Genomic DNA, 24,843 nt, shown 5'->3' with positions numbered 1-24,843 from the left:
AAAAAAAAAAAAAAGGTAGTTCAGCGCAAAGCTCAAACAATTGCACAAGTACTTTGCTCAAGATAATCACTGTCCAGCAACAGAAGTGGTTTACTCATAATCCCATTTCATCACATAGGATAGTGGACAGAGGTAGCCCCACAGGTTGAGATTTAATCCTGTTACTGATACTGCTTTGTCAAGGACATTCTCAATGAGACTGGCATTGACTTTCACCGAGAGTGCCTGCCCATGAAGAAGACCTGGGCCGCTAGTCCAGGGTGGCCTCATTGCCTACTGCCTGGACTTGGCTAAGATGCCAGCAGGTTCTTCCTGCATGGCTTTCGTGCCATCAAGGCAAGTAGCACAGTGTAAAAGGGCAGAAAGGATTTATCTGTGAACCGCCTAAGAACATCTGGAATACACTGGATACATGTGCCACATTTGGGGAAATATCAGTCTGGCCAGAGCCATCCACACTAGAGCCTTCCTCTCTACGCCCGTCCACTGCGTCCTCGGTAGCTGCCCTCCGCCTCCGCCAGCCCCCTGGAGGGTCGCTTGTGCCTCTTTCCGTTTTCCTCTCTATCTTTTCTCAGTGGATGGTGCTCTTAACTGTCCGTGAACGCCTCTCTGTTTTTCATTCTTTCCTACTCCTCCTCCCTCTGCTTACTTTTTTCCTTAACCCTCTGCCTGTCCCCCCAGCTCCTCAAATGCAAGAACGTTCTTCAGAACGCCCGCTTGGCTTCCTTCCCTCCATAGTACAGGGGTTCCAGGAGTTCCGTTATTCTTGCAGCTGTTAACCTTTGTGTTGGATGACTCCTAAATCTTACCATTCATTCCTAACATCTGTCTTAAGGTGTAGATTTTTTTTTTCTCTGCACAGTTCTATGTTTCTGAAGGCTCTCTCAGAGCCAACATTTTAAAGCTAAAGGCAGTTTTCTGCCCACCACACCTGCTTGTTATCCTGGGCTGGCTGATAACTGCCTACCCGGAATGCGAGGCTGGGAAGTCCCTGTTGTCAATTCTCCTCTACGGTGTCCTTTAAACTTGCATCCTCTCCATTCTCACGGCTCTAGTAATAATAGTTCTCATCATTTCTCGCCTAAATTAATTCCATGAATAAATGTTTTTTAAAAATAAATAAATAAAAACCTCCTTAAGTGGGGTAACAAAAGTTTCCGAAAGTAAAATGAATACAGCGATAAAAAAGGAAGGACTGATAATAATTCTTACCCCAAATGAGAGGATGCACTGGGCTCCCAGCTGCAGCTTCCGCTCCTCCCAGACATGTTTTATGCCAGTGGATCACAAGCCACTACACGCATCCGAATCACCTGCAGGGCTTGTGACCACAGTGGCAGGTTCTGAGTCAGAAGATCTGAGGTGGGGCTGGAGACGGCATTTCTTTCTAGTTCCCAGGTGATGTTGATGCTGCTGTGCTGGGGACCACACTTCGAGAATTCTTGTTCTATACTTTCCACAGGATTATCTTTCTAAATCACAGATTTTCACAGACTAATTCCTAAATAAATTATTTGGTGCTTTTCCACTGCACGCATAAAACCCACCCTCTTTACCATAACATTCAAGATACTTCAAAGATTAGCCCTACCAGTATTTTCCAGCTATTGTCTTCCACCCCCGCCCCATTATTCTATTCTGTTCAATCCCACTGTGTCCCTCATTTCTATCTACTCTTAGCATTAGCTCAATTAGATTATCATTTCCCAGATGTGATGCTTTCATGTCTCTCTGCCATCTGGGAATGGCCTCTTCCTCTTCACCTCTAAAGTCCTATTTATACTTCACTGCACATATTAGAGATCACCTCTGGGCATCTCCCTCGACTCCCCTGATACTTCGTTATATCTCTTTTGCAGTTTGATTTCTGTTATGATTGCTTTTGCTAGATTGTAACCTGGGTCAAGATTCCTGTTTTATTCACCTATGTTTACCTAGCACTTAGCACGGTACTCAGTTCAGAGGGACACGGTAAGTGCCAATTTCCTGTGGAATAGGGAAGTTTTGTTACCAGGTGTTGTATGCAAACAAGGAATCATGGAACACTACATCAAAAACTAATGATGTACTGTATGGCGACTGACATAATGTAATAAAAAAAAAAAGAAGAAGAAGAACTGCGTTACTATGCCACATTCAGTAGCACTAAGAGACTTGATGAAGGAACCTCTGCAAAGATGTTTAGTCAGTTTGGTTACGGCTGCTCCAGTTTCAACTCCAGACTGACTTTTAACTATAGTTCTTAAAAGTTACACTCTTTTGGGATTCCTTCCTTTTTTAATTTTTAAAGGTTCGTAATAGATATTCACATGGATGTCTTGTATATCATTTGGGCGTTCACACTGTATGCTGGCTTACATTTCAGGAAGATGATGCTTTATATTTGTAGAATTACCATAATGCTCTCTTTCCTTTCCTTATTAGGGAATTCCGAAATGACTTCCTAGAACTTCTCAGGAGACGCTTTGGTAAGCATCCGAGTATTGTGCATATAACAACGTCATAATCTTATAACCTGTGCAGGATTGACAGTGTTGTATTTTGTTCTTAGGCACTAAGAGAGTTCACAACAACATCGTTTATAATGAGTATATCAGCCATCGAGAGCACATCCATATGAATGCCACTCAGTGGGAGACTCTGACTGATTTTACTAAGTGGCTGGGCAGAGAAGGTAAGAATAAGACAGGATTTAAATAGTTACGTGGCTCCAATGCAGGGAGAGAGAATTGTCATAGTTTCTGTGTAAATTTACAGAAACAAGGATGAGTAGGGCAATTAAAAACTCGTGGACAGGAGCAGAATCTTCCAGGATTGATTTCATTTGTTACACTTGAATATGAGTGTCTGGAATGGTTCTTTTGATAGTTCAAAGATGTATCACCGAAGCATCCTCTCATTTGGGGTAAGAATTATTATCAGTCCTTCCTTTTTTATCGCTGTATTCATTTTACTTTCGGAAACTTTTGTTACCCCGCTTAAGGAGGTTTTTATTTATTTATTTTTAAAAAACATTTATTTGTTTATTTTAGAGAGAGAGAGAGTACAAGCGGGAGGGGCAGAGGGAGAGTCTGAAGCAGACTCCACACTGAGCAGGGAGCCCATAGGGCTCGATCTCAGACCCTGAGATTACAACCTGAGCCGAAATCATCCAGGCACACCACAAGCTTTTTAACATTTTGTTTCAGTTTATTCCATTTCTGATCTTCCTAGGCTGAAGCTAGGGAGAAGAGAGGAGAAAGAAATTTTCTGTCAATGTATTACTTATTCAGTGTGTTACTTTATTCCATTGTATGGAGAAAATTTCTACTTAGTAAGTTAGCAGAATATCATGTACTCCTTGTATGTTAAATACTTAGAAACAGTTAAATAAGCGAGGTAATACTTCTTTTGTGTGTTTCCCTTGCTTAAATAGTTGACTTAACCTAGCTAGTTAAAAATCAGAATAATAATTTTTTCTGTTTAAGGAGATAAAATATTCTACTTAAAATACCTAAGTTTCATCAGCTGTGAATATGGAAAATTTATGTGCTACATGAATTTGTGTATTTGAATGTGTTTGAATGAATGTATTTTTTTTAACTTTTTTAAATTAAATTTTATTTTATTATGTTCGTCACCATACAAAACTGAATGAATGTATTTGAATGAATAAGCACATGATGCAGAGATAGAACACATTTGTATTTACTTTTAGTTTTGATTGTATGCAAAAATGTTTTTTCTTTTAAGGTTTGTGCAAGGTGGATGAGACCCCGAAAGGCTGGTATATTCAGTACATAGACAGGGACCCAGAAACTATCCGCCGGCAACTGGAACTAGAGAAAAAGAAGAAGCAGGACCTTGATGATGAGGAAAAAACAGCCAAATTTATTGAAGAACAAGTGAGAAGAGGTCTGGAAGGGAAAGAACAGGTGGGCAACAATATCATTCGGGAGGCAACAGAGAAAGGCTTCAGGAAGCAAAATTTTTAAGCATTGACTTGAATTTTGTAGGTCTTGTTCCTTAATTAAGAGAAGAAAGATGGCCAAGTATAAAAGCCCAGGTTTGGAGTTGAGACAAATCTGGGTTCAATTCCTAACTTACTGACTCACGGTCTTGTAGAATTATATAATCTTCTAAACCTTGGTTTCCTTATCCCTAAGGCAGAGGCGATAGCTAATGGGGAAGACAGAGCAGATCACATCACTGGGCTGGAATTAACGTAGTGCTGGAGTTAAACACAGTGTGGGAACCTATAGGGCCAGCATTCACCCCATTCTGGGGAGGATGCAGAGTATCTGAAGGTAGATACAACCTCTGGGCTTGAAGAATCAATGGGCAAAACCCAGACAAATGGGGGAAGGAAGACATGGTTCAGGTGGTTCAGATGTTGGAATAACTAGAATAAGGCATTTATTTTAACAAATATTTATTGGCTACCCCCTTCTTCTAGGCCTTCTTCTAGGCACTGGGGATAGAGCAGTAAACAGAAGGTAAAAACTCGCTGCCTCATGGTGCTTACATATCAAAAGTACAGGAAAATATAACCTAGTGTATATGTGAAACTACTAGCCATTTAGTATTTTTAAAAAGCTTCTTGTGGTATAAGATACATGTGATAAAGTGTATGGTGGGCGTTAATCTTAAGGTGACAGCTCAGTGAAATTTTACACATGTATGTGTCTTTAGCAGGATGGATGGAAGTAGATGGACGGATAGCCTATGTAGCGACCCACCGGATCAAGAAATAGACCATTTCCAGGGGTCATAGTCATTCCCAGTTAATAGTCCCCATCCCCCAAGAAGGAACCAGGGTTCTTCTGGTACCACTGTTGATTATCTGTTAGTGTGTTTGTGAACTTTGTAGAAATGTGATCATACCATATACTCTCTGTCTGGCTTCTTTAACTTAAACAGAAGTTCTTTATGTTTCCTGTACCTATATTCTTTCCTATCAGTGTTTAACTCTTTTTAAAAAAGTGATGTCTGCTGTTCCATTTTATGAACGTCACACAATTTATCCATTCTCCTTTTGAGAAACATGTGGATTGTTTTCAGTTTTTGGCTATGGTGAATACAGCTGCTCTGATCATTAGTGTACATGTCTTATAGAAGCTGTTTTGTACAGAGAGATGCAGGAATTAGTCGGCAATAAGAAAGTAAAGATCCGTTCATGAGTCAACTTTTATACCATGTTAGTTGACCTCCTTGATAAGTGATGGGTGTGCATGTGTATTATGGTACTCTTTCCATATCCGTGTATTCATATGCGTGTATTCACACAGCCTTTTAGGAGTTTTCTGTATTAAATTAAAATAACAATGGTTATTAAACTGCTGTAACTGTCAAATTTAAACCCTTGCCTAAGATTGAAAGTTCTTTATTCTTGAAATTCTTCTCTTACCTTTTTCATTTTAAACCTCTGCTTTCAATAGAGGGAAAATGGTAATTTCCTATTGTGGAAATTAAGAAGGATCACATCATGTACAGAGGAAATTGATTTACTTTTTGGAATAGCATTGTTTTCTAACATTTTAGCGTAATTCTACTAAAACCTTCAAGTTAATTCATACTTTTCAAGTATAAATAGCATCTTCCCCTAAAAGGCAGTGGAAGTCCTACTGATCAGTGCTTCCTCATCGCACTCTTAAATATTATAAATTTTTAAAAAGCAACATCATCTTTTGCCTTCCTTTGTGAGATCCTAATGGAGAAAGAATATCTCAGCAGGATCTCAAGAACAACATTTTTATTAATAGAAAAAACAATCAACATTTATCAAACACTATTGCAGGCATTATGCTAAATGCTTCCTTTATTTTATCCTTATGACATCCCTACATATGCATATTATTCCCATTTTAAAGACAGAATAATTGAGGTACAGGGAGATCATGAGATTGACAGGTGATGAAGCTAATAATGTGCAGAGGTGGGTTTGACCTGCAGTTCTGTCTGAGTTCGTTTTAGGCTCTTGATCTTACACTAAACTATCCCACAGTGTAGAAGTGTTTTGCTTTTTAAAGTAATCCTCTAGCTAAAATTCTTTTTTTAAGATTTTATTTATTTATTTGAGAGAGCAAGCGAGAGAGAGCATGAGCAGGGGAAGGGAGAGGGAGAAACAGACTCAATGCAGGGCTCAATCCCAGGACACTGGGACCATGACCGGAGCTGAAGGCAGATGCTTAACCGACTGAGCCACCCAGGTGCCCCATCCTCTAGCTAAAATTCTTAAGGTTTATTGTTAATGTTGTTTCCTGTTTAAATTATAGTAGAAATAAAAATGTAAGTAGTTTTCTGGGATGTGGTACAGAGAAGCCACTTTTTTCCCCTTTAGAATAATTCTTAGTTGAAGAATATTTGCAGTACATATAATTTCTTAACAAGCTCTTAATCATTTTATTTTTTTATTAAGATTTCATTTATTTATTTGAGAGAGCGAGAGAGAATGAGCAGGGAGAGGGAGAAGCAGACTCCCTGCTGAGCAGAGAGCCTGATGCGGGACTAGATCCCCGGACTCTGGGATCATGACCTGAGCCGAAGGCAGATGCTTAACTGGTTGACTGAGCCATCCAGGTGCCTGGATTTTCATCATTTTAGAGCTGCATGTTGGAGCTGCCTTGCAACATGGGTAGCAAGTCATAATTGGGACTATTGAATATTGATAGTAAATGCACTGTGAACCAAACCTTCATACTCTTTTTTTTTTTCCCTTTTAGGAGGCTCCTATTTTTACAGAATTAAGCAGAGAAAATGATGAAGAAAAAGGTGGCTTTACTTTTTTCCTATTCTTCTTTTAATATTGATGATTTTATATTGGCTCTGCCAAAAACTAGCACCATGTTTAGGGGCAAGATGTATAATCTGTCTGGATTGCATTGTTTTTACCGATTTATGAAAAGGTAACAATAAATCAGGTAGGATGCTTTCAGCTGCAAGTAACAAAACCGACCAAAATTAGCCTAAATAATAAGGAAATACCTTGCCATAACAAGAGTCCCAGAGGTAGGGCAGTTCTGGATGCCAGGCCATCCATCAGGAGCTGGACACAAGGTGGTGGTAGGCACTTTCAGCCATCGTATGCACACCCAACAATGTCCAGAGGATGACAGAGAGCATCTCTTCTGGAGTCCCCTGTAAGCAGGAAAACTTTTCCTAGGAGACACTCCTCCAGGCAGCAGACTTCCTTTTGAATATCGCTGGCCAGTCCATATCAGCCTCCACCTCAAGAACAGGCACTGGGAAAGGAAGTGGCATCATTTTGATTGGTTTAGAGCAAAAAAACCTTACTATTTACCTCCCGAAGCCCCCCACCTCCTAATCCCATCACTTTGGGCATTAGGTTTTCAACATATCCGTTTTAGGGGGATGCAAACATTCAGACTCTATCATCCTCCAAGCCATGCGTGAGAGGTGTAAGAAACAAAATTGGAGTCCTGTCCCCTTAGCATGGGGAGAAGGGGCCCGAGGAGATGGGGAGCGGCCAAGGCAGTCCCCTATAGCTTGATCATATGTAGATCTTTCCCAGCTCTGTGAGCATCCGTTCAGTATTATCTGCAGGAATTCGTCATCTCTGGATAGGAGCATTCCAGCTCTCGTTTATTCAAAATGTCCGTGAGCTTTCTTTGTGGATACATTGTGGTATCTTATCTGATAAGTTTTATAAGTTTCCTGAAATATATATACACACACACACATTATATATATATATAATACATATGATGAAATATACATGTAAAAAAATACATCATTTTTTTTCTTCCAGTTACATTTAATTTGAATAAAGGAGCATGTAGTTCAGCAGCAACGTCATCCAAATCAAGGTGAGCTCCATGAACATACATCTTAGAACCTGAGAATTTTTGTGAGATATTGATTACTACACTTTCAAAGCGCAGGATTGTGAATTATTTTTTTCTGGTTGTAATTTTCTTCTTTGTCTCATTTTTGTTTGATGGTGGTTTTCTTTTGTTAGCACCTGTCTTTTTCCTTACCTGCCCGTGATACGATGCTTCTGAGGAAAGGCACATTTTGATTAAATGCCTCACATGACAAGTGTTTGCTTTTCTCTGAGTCCTTCTCCACTTAGTGGCTCCCCTAAGCTATTGCAGTGCTATGGATTTTTCTATCACAGCCCACTCACCAAGTTTAAATATTAGCTTGGGTATACAGTTTTTGTTCTGCCTACTGTGTTAAGATTTTGTGAGAACAGAGACTAGATTATTCACCCGCCTTCTTAGGCCCTGGTAAAGTATAAATGCACCAGAAGGCACGTACTCGTAGTTGTGCTCCCGGCTGCCTGGTGTAAGTAGCCGAGCAGGGCCTGACCAAGCTTTTGTGTAAAAGGCCACATAGTAAGTATTTCAGACGTGACTGGCTGGTTGTCTTTGTCACAGCCACTTGACTGCTGTCGGAGTGAGAAAGCAGCCGCAGACAATGTGCCAACAAATGCACGTGGCTGTATTCCAATATGATCTTACTTCTAAATACAGGTGGCAGGCTGCATTTGGCCCTCAGGTTGGAGTTTGCCAAACCCTGACATAGCATGTGGTCAGGTTGCTTCTGTTCCCTTTTCATGTTCTCTTCTCTTGCGGTTCTTATCTGTTTTTTCACCAAATATTTATTCACAATCTGTGATGCACAACGTGTCCAGTTTGGTTATGGAGATTCAAAACAAAACAAAACAAAACGGTAAGATACTCAGGAAGCTGCCTTCCCAGCGTCTACCAGAATTCCGTTTTGAGTTGGCCAATATTTATTTTACTTAGTATTTTATTTATTTATTTTTATTTTTATTTTTTTAAATATTTATTTATTTGAGAGAGACAGAGATAGAGAGAGCCCGAGCAGGAAGGAGGAGGAGAAGCAGACACCCCGCAGAGCAGGAAGCCCGATGCGGAGCTTGATCCCAGGACCCCGGGACCATGACCTGAGCAGAAGGCAGACACCCAACCATCTGAGCCACCCAGGCGCCCCTTTACTTAGTATTTTACGTGTTGTTTATTTAAGACCTAACTCAGTTTTCTTGGTTAAGTTATAGGCTAGTGCTTCTTGGCACAGCTAGAAAAGTGGCCAGGAGAAGTGAAGGAAATAGAGGAGCAATGTATAACTGCTTCTCTGGGCTTGCCAGAGATCTTCACTTTGATCTAAATGCTTCAGAATTGACACCTACATTAGATACCATGAAGGACATGGTTAATTGGGTCCCACATACAGTACATTTGAAAAGAAAATTCTTTTCAAAATATTGGTAGGATATGACCTGGAAGACAGAGTCAAATATATCCAGTCACACACGCCTTATGGTTTTAGACCCGTACGTGTTTCTCTCCGTTCTCCTTTATTATTTGTTATTCCTGAGTGTAGGTAAATGTTAAAATTGGTCCCAGTGGCCCCCAAATTGGTCTCCCTTGTATTAGTTTTCTATGGCTGCTGTAACAAATTACCATAAACCAAGTGTCTTTTTTTTTTTTTTTAAGATTTTATTTATTTATTTGAGAGAGAGCAAAGTGAGAGAGAGAGCACGAGCAGGGGGAGGGGTGGAGGGGAAGAAGGCTCCCCACCGAGCAGGGAGCCCAATGGGGGGCTCGATCCCAGGACCCTGGGATCATGACCTGAGCCAAAGGCAGATGCTTAACTGACTGAGCCATCCAGGCACCCCAAACCAAGTGTCTTGAAACAACAGAAATGTGTTCTTTCTCTGGAGGCCAGAAGTCTGAAGTCAGTATCCCTGAGCCAAAATCAGGCCGCATGCAGGGCGGCACTTCCTCTGGAGGCTCTGGGGGGAATCCGGTCTTTGCCTTGCCCAGCTTCTGGTGGCTTCTGGAGTTCTTTAGCTTGTGGCTGCATCCTTCAGTTTCAGAAGCAGTGTCTTCACATTTCTCTTTGCTCCGTCTTCACGTAAAAGGGTGTATGTGGTTCCATAGAGAGCCTGCTCAGGCAACCCAGGATAATCTCATCTCAGAATCTATAACTTAATCTCATTTGCAGAGACCCTGTTCCAAATAAGGTAACATTTATTAACTCCAAGGATGAGGACCTGTTATCTCGGGTCTGCTAGTTAGCCTTCTATAGCCCGATGCCAGGCTCTGATGTTACTAGTAAAAATAGTTTTATTTGACTAAGTTCTGTGAGTTCAGTCTCGAGTATTAATAACTCATATATAGTGTCTCAAATAATACAATGGAAAGACTCATCTAAATTTTCTTTTTCTGAGATTATGGTCCATTTTTATAGAGTTTGAGATTTATTTTCCTGTTGATTTATATCTCTTGTATATCTGAAACTTAGAATGAACAAAAGGATCTAGATATAAAAAATTGATACTTTAGATTATATGGAGGCACAAAGATAAGCCCTGCTTCTCCAGTGTTTGAACAGAGGTTACTCAGTTTCCATTTCTCTTTTGGGGCTTCTCTTCTTTAATTGCGTTAGGACTCACTCCAGTTACTGAAAGCAGAAATCTAGGGCTGTTCTAGAAGCAAACGTTCCATTTCCAGTCTGTTCCCGTTCATTTCTTGCCTTGATTTGAGTCCCATCTTGCCCCATCTCAATTTGTCAGCCTCCAATAGCGTCTTTGGGGAGGAGGGGTGTTACTGTTAGAGCAGGCAGTGTAAGATCAAATACAGTGCACAGCTGGGGCGCCTGGGCGGCTTGGTTGGCTAAGCGTCCGACTCTTGATTTTAGCTCAGCTCATGATCTCAGGGCCGTGAGACTGAGCCCCGCATCAGCCTCTCCACTTGATCGGGAGTCTGCTTGAGATTCTCTCTCCCTCTCCCTCTGCCTCTCCCCCTCTGTGTGCTCATGCACTGGGGGGTGCTCGCTCTCTAAAAAAGTAAATTAATTAATTAATAATAATACACAGCTGAAATTAATTAATTAATAATACACAGCTGAAAAAAACAGACTATTTTGTTTTGCATTTTACTTTAATGTTCATTATTGAGATTGATATTTAAGTTTCTACTCTTAAAATGATTTGTATAGGTATTCTTTTTTGACTAGTGTTTTTAGGATAGGGATTATCACTGAAAGCTTGGTAAAATTTGGTAAAATATTGTGCTAGTATCTTTTACAGGTGAGGGAATACTTTTTTACTACTGATTCAGTTTCATTATGGTCATTAGTTTATTCAACTTCTCAATATAATCTTGATCATACAAATTTCAATAATTTGTATAATTTTGATTTTTCTAGAATATTCTTTTTACCTAGGCTCTCAAATTTGCTATTTTGTTAATCTTTTAGAATACCAACTTTTTGTTTTCTTGAAATTCATTTCTTTGGGTTCTGTGTTACTGACTTCTGTCCTTCATAATTTCTTCTGTCAGCATTTCTTATATTCTTCCTTATTCATTTTAGCTCTAATAGAATGGTGATATTGCAAGCAGGAAGATCTTTCTAAATGTCTTTCTTTCACCTGCGGGATAACGTCATTTTTGTCCATGCTACTGATCCGGTGCCTCTCCCGCCCCTTGTCCTCCAGCTATGCTAAATTATTTGCCCCATCCTAAGTGAGCCACGGTGGCTCACCCTTTCTTGCCTTTACATCTTCTGTCCTTACTTCCCGGAATGCACTTCTGGGTCTGTTCTCCCACCTTGTCGTGAGATCCCGATGGGCTGTTCTGTTTGTGTTTTTATCACCATTGCTTATCATGCTGTAGACATTTAATAAGGCCAAATAAATGTTCTTGATAGGAAACTTTCTTTCTCTTCAGTTTAGTTTTTTTGTGCGGTGACATACATATAACATAAAGTTGACCATTTTCACCATTTTTAAGCATACAGTTCGGGCGATTCATGTCACGTGTGCAGCCGTCACCGGTATCCATCTCCCGGGCTTTCTCATCAGCCCAAACTGAAACTCTGTCCCCATTAAATGCTTGCTTCCCCATTTCCCGGTAGCCCCCAGCCCCCAGTAGCCTCTATTCTGCTTTCTGTCTCTGTGGATTGGACTATTCTAGGCTCCTCATAGGAGAAGAAGTCTACAGCGATTGCCCTGTTGTGCCTGGCTTCTTTCACCCGCTTTAATGTCTTCAGGGTTCATCCATGATGCGGCACGTGTTGGAATTTCCTTCCTTTCTAAGGCTGAATAATATCCTTTTGTATGTATGCACCACATTTGCTTCATCTCTTCATCAGTCATTGGGCATTCGAGTCACTCCCACCTCTGGGCGTTCATGAACCATGCTTTTCTGAACATTGGTGTTCAGATACCTGTTTGGGTCCCTGCTTTCAGTCCCTTTGGATGGAGAACCAGCAGCGGAGGTGCCGGGTTGTATGATAGTTCTGCCTCGCTATTTGCCACAGCAGCTGCCCCAGTTGACATCCCCACCACCAGAGCGCAAGGGTCCCAGAAACAGAATCAGAACTTAGAAATCTATTCAGAGGATTGAATTATGGGACAAAACCCAGTAAGTGATTTTTCAAAAGGGTAAATGTAAAACGTTACAGTTTGGTGAACGAAGAATACCTGCCGTGATGACTGAGTGGGGGAATCCTGACCTGGGGCCCCTGTACAGAAAAGTAGTGGTTGGGGGGGGGGCGCCTGGGTGGCTCAGTCGGTTAAGCAGCTGCCTTCGGCTCAGGTCATGATCCCAGGGTCCTGGGATCGAGCCCCGTATCGGGCTCCCTGCTCCGTGGGAAGCCTGCTTCTCTCTCTCCCTCTGCCTGCCGCTCCCCCACTTCTGCTCCGTCTCTCTCCCTCTGCCCCTGCTCCACCCCCTCCACTCATGCTTTCTCCCCTGAAAAATAAAAGCCTGAATAATAATTCTGTTGTTTTTCTGTTAATCACACCTTTTTCCTTGGTTATCTTCATGGTAGCTTTGTGCATGTATTTATCCTTTGTTTGTCTTTTGCAAATATGACAAACTAAATGATTACACTGGTAAGATTCATTGAGATATTAACTGAGCATGTATTTTATGTGAGTCACAAGATAGCAACTCTCTTTACAGGAAAAAAATAAGTATATACAAATATATACCCATTATTATATGTACAAATCATATATGCAAATGATTATAATACAAGGTGGCGTATGATACAAGCTAGAAAGTGCTATGGCAGTTCAAACCCTCATGAAGAATGGATCTTAAAGAATTGGAACAAATAGAGATAGATATTTGTTCTAATTGGAACAAATAGAGATTGCACTAGGTATAAAAGAGGCAGTTTGCAAAGGCATGAAACATGGCATGGCTCAGTCAGTAACGAGTTATTCAGAATGGCTGGTGTATACAGTAAGTCAGAGATAATATTCTTGGGCCAGTGGTGACAATTTTATACCACACTAAAAAAGTAGAATTTACACTGTCAATTCTAGGCAGTTAGGAACGATCAGAAATTAGGTGACATGTTCAGATTGCTTTCAAAAAATAGAACTGACAGTAATTGCTAGACTTCTTTGCCAACCTCTTATTTAATCCTTGCAATTGAGCTCTGAGTTGGCTCACACTGTTATCCTCATTAATAGATGAGAAACTGAAGCTTAGAAAAGTGAATCACCCAAGGTCAGAAGCAGAAGCCTCCTTAGCCCCTGATCTGCCTAACCCCGAAGCCGGCACCCCACTGGTCTGTGCTGATCATGGTTGGCACTAAGTGAAGGGGTGAGGAGAGGGAAGAGGGCGTTAAGGAGGGAATGGTTACATGTTCTCATGCTGCTTAGGTCCTAGGTCCTCTGTTGTTTTGACTAATCTGTTGTAAATTAATCATGTAACAAATTTCTTCTGTACTGTTCTGCACGTTAGAAAGCCTTCTTCTGTGCATTGGTTTTGTTAACAAGCATGGCTTTTCTTTTTACCAGTTCCTTGGGACCAAGCGCATTGAATACCATTGGAAATGCAGCATCAGTTAAAAGAAAAGAATCTTCCCGGAGCTCAGCTCAATCAAAAGAAAAGAAAAAAAAGAAATCTGCCCTTGACGAAATCATGGAGGTATAGTTTACGAGCTGCTTATCGATGTGTTAGCAGTTAGAGGAATGACATAATTCAAACTAAGGAAAGTTTAGTCTCACCAATTCTTGGATTAATATAAAGTCAGAAAATGTATGCAGACTAGGTTAGGGGAAGGTAGTCTGGACGCAGTTCCATCTGGGTAGAGTTGGAATCCCTCATCACAAGTTTATTTTCGTGCCTCAGGTGCTGTGTTCAGAACTCTCCATGTGTTCATGGTCAGTGGAATTCAATCAAAAGGACCTGGGTGGTCACTGCAGCTAAAAACAAAAGCTCTGTTTCCCTTCTGTGGCTCTGTAAAATTGTCATCCTCCGTGGATTCCTCCCACCAGCCTCTGTTCTCCTCTTGCCTCTGACTTCACTTACCACCTCCTAGCCAGCAGCAGGAAGCGATGACATTGTTTTCATTTGACTTTACCTAATGGCTAAGCCTATGTGATGAATCCTTGAAAACCCGTGATTTAAGATTGAGGACCACACTTTGGCTCTAAATCTACTTGCACCTCTAGAGCTGTTCTGAATCTTCCTCTTTCCCTTTCCACACATAACCTTACCTTATCAATACATTTATGAAGTAAGTAGAAAGGAGAAGAAGGACAGGTGAAGAGAAAGAAGAAATGGATAGAAGAAGCTGACTTGTTTTTTCCTGTAATATCATTTCCTCTAATCTCCCCAACCTTCCTCTTTATTTGTGAAGGGATAGAGACAACTGTTTGGTCTTCCCCATTTCTGGGTGCTCTTACGATACAGGGCGGTCTAAACAGTTGAGAGTGTAATATAAAATGTGTACACTAAGAGATGTGGTTGCTCCATCACTGAGCGTATACTGAGTCGCTGTTGTGTGCTGGGCATCGTGCGAGGTCCTGTGTCTGTGTAGTAGGGAGAAAAATACAGTCCCGCTGTGTCATGGGGCTTTCTCTCTAGTAGGAGAGACAGTTCATGAACAAGTGAACGAGTGAGTAAGTTATTACAAAACGCTAAGTGCTAAGGCAGTCTGAGGGCGGGCCATGGGGGGTAGCTTGTGAAAAGGTGTCAAGGCAGGAAAGACCTTGAATTCAGGCACCTGAAGGAAAGGTCCATGTGGCTGGAGAATGGTGAGTGCGAGAGTGGTAGCATTTGCAGTTTGAGAGAGAAGTTGGAGCAACATCTTAGACGTCTCAGTAGTCCATGACAGGAGGTTCCTGAATCTAATTCAAAGTAAAATGGGAAGCCAGACCTACCTGCCTTGTAAAACCTGCTAAATTTAGAATGTTCTTTGTTAATACTGGAGAGTTGGAGATATTAAAATGGAATTTATTATCAACCAAAGAATTGCAGCATCCTGTCCCACTGAAAGTTGGGACTTCAGGTTCACTTACAGCCATCGAGAAAGAAAAAGGCGCAATGTGGCTCTTCAGCACTCTTTGTTTGGACACCCTTGTGCTTACATCTCTCGTGGTTATGTTTTTCTTGCCCTACATTCACAAGATTTATTATCCTTATCATACAGAGAAGCCCCTTTTGGCCATCACTGTAGGACTAACCGTGCTGCGCAAAATTGGTTTGAAGTGTTGTGTTTTTACCACATGAACATGTTGCTTGTTTCCCAGCTTGTGACAGGCACACAAGGGAAGTGGGGAAACGGCGATATGGCGTTGGCATATGGCCTTGCAGTCTTGACTAAGTAGAGGTCGCTTGTGTTTATTTTCTTGGCCAGTTGACGTGCTTTATCACATATTTTTGTACATCCAAGTATGTGTGTGTGTGGTTTTTTTTTTAAAGATTTTATCTTTAAGTAGTCTCAGCACCCAGTGTGGGGCTCGAACCCACAACCCCAAGATCAAGAATTGCATGCTCCACCAACTGAGCCAGCCAGGTGTGCCACCCCCCCCACCAAGTGGGTTTTTTTTTTCTTTTAATTAAAAATTAATTGCAAAAAATGTTTATTTGTATTTGTCAGAGCTTGTAAATTACACGGATCGCCTTTGAGGTATATGTTTTATGGTGTTCATTTGCTACACAGAATGGTATTTGAAATAAATTGAGGATTTTAAAGAGAGAATTCTGTATCTTCTGTGTGCTACAGATCGAAGAGGAAAAGAAAAGAACTGCCCGAACAGACCACTGGCTACAGCCTGTACGTATTGAGTTGAAGCTTCTTATTTCCTGAATGCTTTTAAAAAAGTGAATCGTGTAAAGAACATTTGGTATAAATGACTGAATTTCTCAAATATACTTAAATCATACGGATAGATCTATAACATTCATGACTTTTCTTTTCATCTGATCTTAAATGATCAGCTGCATCTGTATTGGAGAGTTACTTCACGTTTGTAGGCTGGTAAGATTTCTTGAGTTTAATGCCAGATTCGTTTGTGGACATCTTGAATTTAAGCCTGTAGTTATTTCCAATTTTGCTATAAGACAAGGGTTGTGTTTTCAGAAACGGGACTGAAAGGTAGAATTGTGAATGCCGAAGCACTTGTTTTCAACTTACAGCTTATTGAACTTAGAATCTCCCTTTAGGTACTTTGTCGGAAAAAGCCGGTTTTAATTTTACAAGCTCAAGTAGAGCTTTGTATTTTATTGTATATTTATTATTGCTGTTATTTTAAGATAATAATTTTTAAACAGTTAAATAATTTTAAACATTATTATTTATTGATGCTCTGTTTTGAACCTAGATGTAAAGTTTTCGCAAGACGCTCAGGGTGCGTTTGTTAAAGCTTCTAAAAGAAGCTGGTTTGATCAATAATAGGAGACTGAAAAGTAGTGAGAATATGTGTCATTTAGATAATTTTGATGCAAAAAGTAAGATTAACAATAACCTAGAAGGTCATGAAGTCCAGAGTTCTCATTCAGATCTTCAGAGTCCTGCTCCCTCTAAGCAGGAAAACAATTTCATTTCCATGTCTTAGTTTGTGGTCTTCTGCATGGGAGGCATTTCTACATGGTGCCCAAGTGAAGGCTCAGGAAGCAGGTTAGCTAACATGAAAATACTTGCTGCTTTACATCGCAAATGAGTCCTTTGTATGAACTACTTCAACGAATTCTTCTATCAGCCCTATAAGGTAATTCCTGTTGTAATTCCCATTGTAGAGGTGAGAAAACTGAGGCATCAAGCATTTGAGTAATTTCCCCAAGGTCATAGAGTAAGCCCTGAGCCAGGATCTCCCTGGCAATCTGATTCAGTAGGTTGTGCTCTCAGCTGGTCAACAGACCTGCATCCTGGGGTGTCTCAGGCGCCCTGACTCCCCGTCTCTGAGTACAGGTTGAGTCAAGATCAGTAAAGGCTGGACCTGAAGGGAAGAAACCACCCCTGTATTGTTTCGTTTTCTCCATTCCAGTAGCTAGCGTAAATATTAATAGTTTGATTATTGTTTATGAAAACGTAATCAAGAATTTTGCTGAAAGCATTCGTTCTTACCCAGAGAGTAATTCACAGATTTTTAGAGAAGTGTTTTTTCCAGATTATATATGTTTACTACTACCACTTTCCAGTCTCCTGCAGTGAAATGCACATTTTGACCAGCCTCCTAGGTGATTCTGGTGTATGCCCTTCATTGGTTTAAAGGAAAAAGAAACCAAAAGAAAAAAAGAGAAAGCATTCCAAGTTTTAGTCCAAAAATTTTCTTCCCACTGGTAATACTTTCAGTTCAATTATATTTTCTGTTTGATAATTCTCTCTTATAATAAATTATTCAAATGTTTTTCCTAGTTCCCTACTAACAGAGTATTACGTTAAAAGTGAGGATCATCCAACAGTGCTCTGATGACTCAGTGTGTCTCTTATGTTGAAATGGTCAATATGTTTGTTAAAATAACCAGCAGTCCACACAGATAGACTGGAGAGCTTTATTTAAACTCAGAAAAGAAGTATTTTGAACCGTTCTATTGCGTGAGCAAGTGTCAGTAAGCCCAATGATGTAATGAGTTAGCTTCAAATTTTAAGTGTGTACCCATGAGGGTCTTTGAGAAATTTAGCCCAGAAATACTCTGGCTAAATCAGAGAAGCTGTTTTGGCATTACTTGGCTTCATTTAGAAAGTCTTAGATTCTTAGAATAGAGGCCTAAGAATAAGACCATTCACGTTTTCTCTTAAACGTGTTTTTCTGCTATAATATATCCTCCCTACAAAGTCCTTATTGAATTTTGATTAATAAAATTTTTAGCCTGGCTTACTTGTGACCATCTAGTACCTCTGTTACATTCACTTGAAGTAGCAAATACAGAATCACTACAGTGATTATAGCATTAAGTCAGAAGAATGAATTTTCATGATCAGCCACTAGACAGCTAATCTAAATCAGGAAAATGATGATAAAGAAGCAAATTCAAAATGCATTAATATGAAATAAGCCCAGATTTCTCTCCCATTTGAGAATTAGATGTTCAGAATAATGATACTTTTAGCTGGAGCTAATCTTGAAGAATCCTGTCTGTATCAAAAATTCAGAGTAACCTAATGAGAAAATAACACTGTGAAAAATGTCATGCATAAGCTCAAAGACTCAGTTCCTTGCAATTCCCAGTGAGACCTGCCATCTGAGGTTTTATCAGCAGTGAACACCAACACTGTAATATCTTTGGCCCTTTTCATTTCCTTGAATGGAGAGAGAGAAAGAAGCTATCTGTGAAAGACATGGATTAATAGGGTTGAGATTGACAGATAAAAGTCCTAGATTTCAAGAGACCTTCAGTGTGGAAATCAGCCTTGAGACAGGTATTTTTTTTACCTCTTGGTAACCATGTTGAATAAAGAGAGAAAGAAGAAATAAAAGATCACTAAGGGAATGTTTTGCATAATTGGGAAGGCTTAGAACTCCAAAATTTCTTATTTAGCAGAGCAGTTACGTTTTGCTATGATTTTTGGTGAACATGGTTTAAAGCGAAGGAGAAAAACCAGAAAGCTAACTTATGTGTTCCCTTTCATCTTTATTTTTTTGTTGTTATTTTCTAGGAAATCATCGTGAAAATTATAACCAAAAAACTCGGAGAGAAATATCATAAGAAAAAGGGTGTTGTGAAGGTAAGGACGGGAGGCTGTGAATGGAATTTGTGGAAGGAGCTGGGCCTGGCCGAGTCAAGCCATTTTGATATTCCTGAAAAATCACGTCCTCGGGGCAGGAACATTGTGTCTCAGGATCTTGATGGTTCCATAAAAAGAAAGCTGAATTCATAATTTGTGAGAAAATGATTCCTTTGTGGCCATAGTTTCTATTTCACTTTGGTGTGCTTTCTTACTGGGGCAGATAGCATGTATGAAATCCCACTGGCACAGCTTAAACTCGCTTGCTCTGCGTGCCTTGCCAATCAGTGAGACACATCCTCTTTGTTAATGATGGGCAAGACAACTATGTCCCCAGAGTTCTAAGGAGGACTTCCTTGTTGTGTTTTGCCCGAGAAACTTTTAGTTGTTCTAGGATTTTAAAAGTTAAAGGTCGACGCTCCAGTCCTTTTCTCTCTTTGCCGTTGCTAAATAGTTTCATTCTGGAACCCAGCATTGTGCATGCAGAAATGCCCTTCTATTGTACTTGAAGCTAGGCATTCTTCTTCTCACTGTATTTGTTGAAGTCGTAGTCTAAGATCACCAACCAGTCCTTTATTCTCTCCAGACGAAAACCTTCACTAAGCCTTGAATTGAATTCTTTATTAGGAAGCATAGAACCACTATATTGTACACGTGAAACTAACGTAATATCGTTTGTGAACTCTACTGGAATTAAAAACGTAATAAAATTTTAAAAAAATTAAAAAGAAGCCTAGAATGAATAGTCGTATATGGAATCTATAAAATAGTGTCATTTATAGAAGGAGTTACAGCACTTACCTTTTGACTGGAATTTCATTTGTTTTCATCTTATCTATTTCTGTCCTTTGAAATTTGTGTGCACTTATTTCTGCTATTATAAAAGTGTTGATTTCACATGACAGGAAGTAATTGACAAATATACAGCTGTTGTAAAGATGATTGACTCAGGAGACAAGCTGAAACTTGACCAGACTCATTTAGAAACAGTAATTCCAGCACCAGGTAAATCTTTTTGCAGACCGTTTAATGTGTATGCTATCGAAATGAGTGATCCCAGCCTTAAAACCATAGTTTCTTGACATTACTTGATAGTTACAGACCCAGATTTCCATTCTAGAAATATATAGCTGCTGGTGTAACTGATACGCTTCATTTCAGGTGACACGATAGTTTGTTTACCAGTCCTCTGTGAAAGCTATTTTGTGGCTGAATCAATTTTCCCTTTCTGGGATTCTTCTTTTTTTTTTTTTCTGAAACAAAACAAACTCACAAGGAAAAAAAAATTAATCGTACTACAGTTATTATTAATATATTTCTCTAGCTACCTGAGATAGTAAAGTAAAAGTCTGTATTGTTTTGCTTTTTCTTTTCCTTAATTGTCTCTATCATTTGAGTACTTCCGAATATCTAGCATGAATGCTGCTATGCCTAAGTTGTTCGCCTCTGACCCAGACTTCACAATACTATCCTTGCTAGCACAGCGATGTTAGACTCTAAAACTTCCGCTTATCGGATCCTTTATGCTTTCCCCCTAAAACAAAACTCACTTTATGGCTTAAAATTTTTTTTCAGCTTTAGTGAGATGTGATTGACACACAGTAAGCTGCACTCATATAAAGTATACAGTTTGATCCATTTTAACCCGTGAATACTGTCTTGAAACCATCCCTATAATCGAGATCATGAATGTACCCATCACCCCCCAAAGTTTTATCACTTTCCTTTATAATTCTTCCCCGCCACCCCTCCACTCCTGCTTACCATGTACCCCGAGGCAACCACTTGTCTGCTTTCCATCACTACAGAAGAGTTCCTGTTTAGAAGTTTATATGAATGAAATCATACCACGTGTCCTGTTTTTTGGTCTGGCATCTCTCATTAAGCATAATTATTTTGGGTTCATGCATGTTGTCAAGTGTATACACAGCTCACTTCTTTCTATTACTAAGTAGTGTTTGACTATATGGATGTACCACTTTTTGTTTATTCAGTCACCTTTTGATAGACATTTCAGTTGGTCACAGTTTTTTGGTTGCTGCAAATAAAACTTCCAAGAACATTCATATGCAAGTCTTTATATGGACATATGGTTTCTTTTCTATTGGGAAAATACTTAGAAGTAGAATAGTTCACTCATAGTGGGATATGTTTAAATTTTTATGAAACTGCCAAACCATCCTATGATTTTTATTTTTTATTTATTTATTTATTTTTAAAAGATTTTATTTATTTATTTGACAGAGAGAGCGATAATGAGAGCAGGAACACAAGCAGGGGGAGTTGGAGAAGGAGAAGTAGGCTCCCCGAGCCGAAGGCAGACTCCCAACGACTGAGCCACCCAGGCACCCCAATCCTATGATTTTTAAAATGAGGCAAAGTGGAGCACCTGGGTGGCTCAGTTGGTTAAGTGTCTGTCTCTTGATTTCAGCTCAGGTCATGATCTCAGGGTTCTGAGATCAAACCCTATGTCAGGCTCCGCCTGAGCGTGGAGCCTGCTTAAGATTCTCTCTCTCTCCCTCTGCACCTCCCCCTCTGCTCACACACCCGCCATCTCTTAAAAAAAAAAAAAAAGCCAAAGTAAGCTAAAATTTTTTCTGATTATTTCTGGACTGTAGACATTTCCCCTAAGTACCTTCTACTTGCAATCTAAGTTAAAATGTATCCCTTTGACAAGTAAGTGAAAAAAACCATGAGGATTCTTAGAATGTTAACAGTGATCAAGGCATCTATAAACTCTCCTTTAGAATATTACAGAGTTCTAAAATGATGAAGAACTTCTAAGAGGGGTTTTGGTTTTCGTTATGTTCATTCAGTGTAGCTGCACTTTGCTCTAACAAAGTAGAAGAAAAAAGTGAACATTTCTTTGCATTCAGTGTGATACTCTTTTCTACTGTAGGAAAAAGAATTCTCGTTTTAAATGGAGGCTACAGAGGGAATGAAGGCATCTTAGAATCCATCAATGAGAAGACCTTCTCAGCTACTATAGTCATTGAAACTGTACGTACGTTGACACAAAGAAATTTCTAAATGCTTTAAAAATGTGCCAGAATTCTTTTTCATTGGGTTGGTCTTTGTTTTATTTTAGAGTCTGGGTTTTTTGTTTGGGTTTTTTGTTTGTCTTCTCTCCTATATGGAAATCTGTCGGCTTAGTTTCTGTAATGACTCTGCCATTGTAAAGTATTTTGTGTTCTGATTTCAAAAGAAATGCATATGTGTCTTAGTCCACTCAAGCTGCTGTAACAGCATGCCATACACCGGGTAGCTTATAAGCAAATGTGCTTTTCATAGTTCTGATGGCTGGAAATGCAAGAACAAGGCACTGGCAGATTTAGCGTCTGGGGAGGGCCTGCTTCCTGGTTCATGTGTCCTCACCTGGTGGAAGGGACAAAGGAGCTCTCTGGGGTCTTATAAGGGCACCAGTCCATTCATGAGGGCCCCACCCCCACAACCTCATCACTCCCCAAAGGCCCTGCCACCAAATACGATCACATTGGGCATTAGGTCATAACTATGAATTCTGGATGGGACACATTCAGTCTATAGCAATACTCATTGTGTAAAACCTGAAAAGGACAATTGAATACAAATAGCTTTAAAAATTACCCATAATCCCCCAGCCAGATAACTCCCTTTAATATTTTGATCTGTTCCTTTCCAGTCTTGGTATTTTATAAAATCGTATGCCGTGTGTATAGTTTCACATCCCGACTTTTTTTCTCTCACATCTAATATAAAACTCAACTTGACATGGTATAATTAGTGGGGAATATAGAGTCAGAAGTAATGGGGGAAAAGCCCCAGAGATCAATATTTTAAACAGTCCTCCCCTTCTTTCATAAAGGGCCAGAAGGTAGCAGAGATCAGTAAAGTAATTTCAGGAAATCTGATGTGCAGTTCAAAGTGTTGATTGACAGAAGGGATGGCTCACTGACAGGCCTGGCAGCATGGCCCTGTAAGGCCTGAGACGTCTCCTGAGGGAAGGAAGGGCCTAAAGCGGGCTTTTCCCCCCTGCCACCTAATGCATTTTGGAACAGCAAACGACTGTGCTGTGCCTCCAAATGAAATCAGTTTTCATACCCAGTACCGTAGCATTAGCATTTGGGGGGTTAATAGACCCCTCGGAGAGTCTGATGACCGTCCTGAGCACTCTCTAGAACGGACAGGTAACTGCCCAGTTTCATGCGTTGCGTTAAGGGGTTGTAGGCATCTGAACCCAACACTGGACTGCGTTTGGAAAATGGTGTAGGTCCTTATATGAGAGAAACCACATTTAAGTAAATTGAGCATTTTTTTTTTCTGTCTCTGACAACACGAACTTAAAAACTGGCATTCACGAACATAAACCATAAGGGAAGGAAAGGAAAAGGCGTCTCTCCTGGTACTGAGAAATGTACCGATCTGACTGAATTCATAGATTGAGTTTTTTTTAAAAACTCGGTAAGTTTTTCTCTCAGCCAGCATAAGGTCATGGAACATCTCATAGTTCCTTGGCGAAATGATTCTCCTGCACTTTTTTAAATGCATAGTCCTATCCAAATTAGATCCTGCTTCAATTCATGCTTTCATCTCAGGGAAATGCAAAACAGCTAATCACTGCGGAGGGCATTCTAGGTTCCGTCCAGATCCCTTTGGGTCAGTGTGTGGTTTTCATGGGCCTGTTCCTTTCCTCCCTCGCTGTGACCCGGGCGGCTCCTCCTTCCTAAGCTTGTGTGGCACACAGCACTGCAGTGAGGCAGGGCCTGGGAGGGCCCCGCATGGAAGGCCTTCTTGACTGCAAAGCAGCATGTACGTTTCAAAGGAGAAATCCACCTACTACTTTTCTTTTCTTTTGCAGCTTGCCCCCATTTAAAAAATAATCTTTTGTGCCCGCTACGGCAGCACATATGCTAAAATTGGGACAATACAGAGAAGATTAGCATGGCCCCTGCGCAAGGATGACATGCAAAAAATAATCTGTTTGTGTGAGCCTGTGTCCACTCGTCTGCGTCCCCATGGTTCCTTCACATCATTGCCATGAAACACACAAACTTTCTAAGGGATTTCTCCTGCTATTTTTTATCATTTCTGACATCTGAAATTGTAGATCAGTATCAAAATATTTGAAATTTACTCATTTATTAAGCAGATTTTTAAGTAGCTAACAAATTGTTCAAAAACTGTCTTAGCCTTTTAGCCTGTTTGCCTAATTAACTGAGGGACTGGCTCCCTTCCCATTCCCCAGCTTTGTAAAAAAAAAAAGAGAGAGAGAAAAGCGAACTTGACCACAGGCCTTTGTACTTGATAATGAAAGATTCAGCCCTTTGTCATGCTTCATCTGGGAACTTACTTCCTTTAAATACAGTCATTGTTATATATTAAAGGAGTAGCATTTTAAAAAGGATTGTTAAGGGGAGGTATGATTCACAATGAAAAACACTGAAACCTCACTTCAAGGTTAGAGTCCTCATCATCATCATCGTCATTTTATACTTTGCAAGAGAGAGGACCAGCTTTCAAATTTTAACCAAAAGATTTAATAAGAGCCAAGAATTATTGAGCTCATATTCCTATCATGTTCCAGATATTGTTTTAAGCACTTTATTGACTTGTTTCTATTTCCCAACAGCCCAGGAACCTAGGTCCTATTATTAATCTCCCCCTCGGGGATAGTGGGGCACCGAAGGCTCAAGTCACTTGTGCAGGTGGGATCTGAACTTGGTCAGTCTGGGCTCAGGACCCACATTCGTGCCTCTCTGTTCCCAGGCTGTATCCACTTTTGTGACAGGTGTTCTTTCCCAGTATCTAGTTTAACCCTTTTCCTTTCTTTTGGATACGAACAGAAAAAGCAAATACATTTGAAGTTGGGCTCATTTTCGGTAATAAAGACCAGCCGAGCTGTCAGAGCTAAACTAGACAGAC

The 24,843-nt window shown here is 40.2% G+C and overlaps 1 protein-coding gene and 1 pseudogene across 1 annotated transcript in view; both read left to right on the top strand.

Moving 5' to 3' along the window:
* Positions 1-24,843, top strand: part of KIN (Kin17 DNA and RNA binding protein) — a 31,756-nt gene that overhangs the window by 3,042 nt on the left and 3,871 nt on the right. The window contains exons 3-12 of the mRNA XM_081818898.1: positions 2,425-2,468; positions 2,552-2,674; positions 3,733-3,914; positions 6,702-6,750; positions 7,748-7,805; positions 13,787-13,916; positions 16,000-16,050; positions 18,874-18,942; positions 19,848-19,947; positions 21,842-21,942. Coding sequence (XP_081675024.1) covers positions 2,425-2,468; positions 2,552-2,674; positions 3,733-3,914; positions 6,702-6,750; positions 7,748-7,805; positions 13,787-13,916; positions 16,000-16,050; positions 18,874-18,942; positions 19,848-19,947; positions 21,842-21,942 — 907 coding nt within the window. The remainder of the gene's footprint in view (positions 1-2,424; positions 2,469-2,551; positions 2,675-3,732; positions 3,915-6,701; positions 6,751-7,747; positions 7,806-13,786; positions 13,917-15,999; positions 16,051-18,873; positions 18,943-19,847; positions 19,948-21,841; positions 21,943-24,843) is intronic.
* LOC115943627 (U6 spliceosomal RNA) lies at positions 23,808-23,906 on the top strand (annotated as a pseudogene).

The sequence above is a fragment of the Leptonychotes weddellii genome, chromosome 5 (genome assembly GCF_054177405.1).
Source record: "Leptonychotes weddellii isolate Sample4059 chromosome 5, ASM5417740v2, whole genome shotgun sequence".
NCBI lineage: Eukaryota > Metazoa > Chordata > Mammalia > Carnivora > Phocidae > Leptonychotes > Leptonychotes weddellii.
The sequence above is the reverse complement of the archived record's forward strand: the minus strand, read 5'-3'. Positions and strand labels throughout refer to the sequence as shown.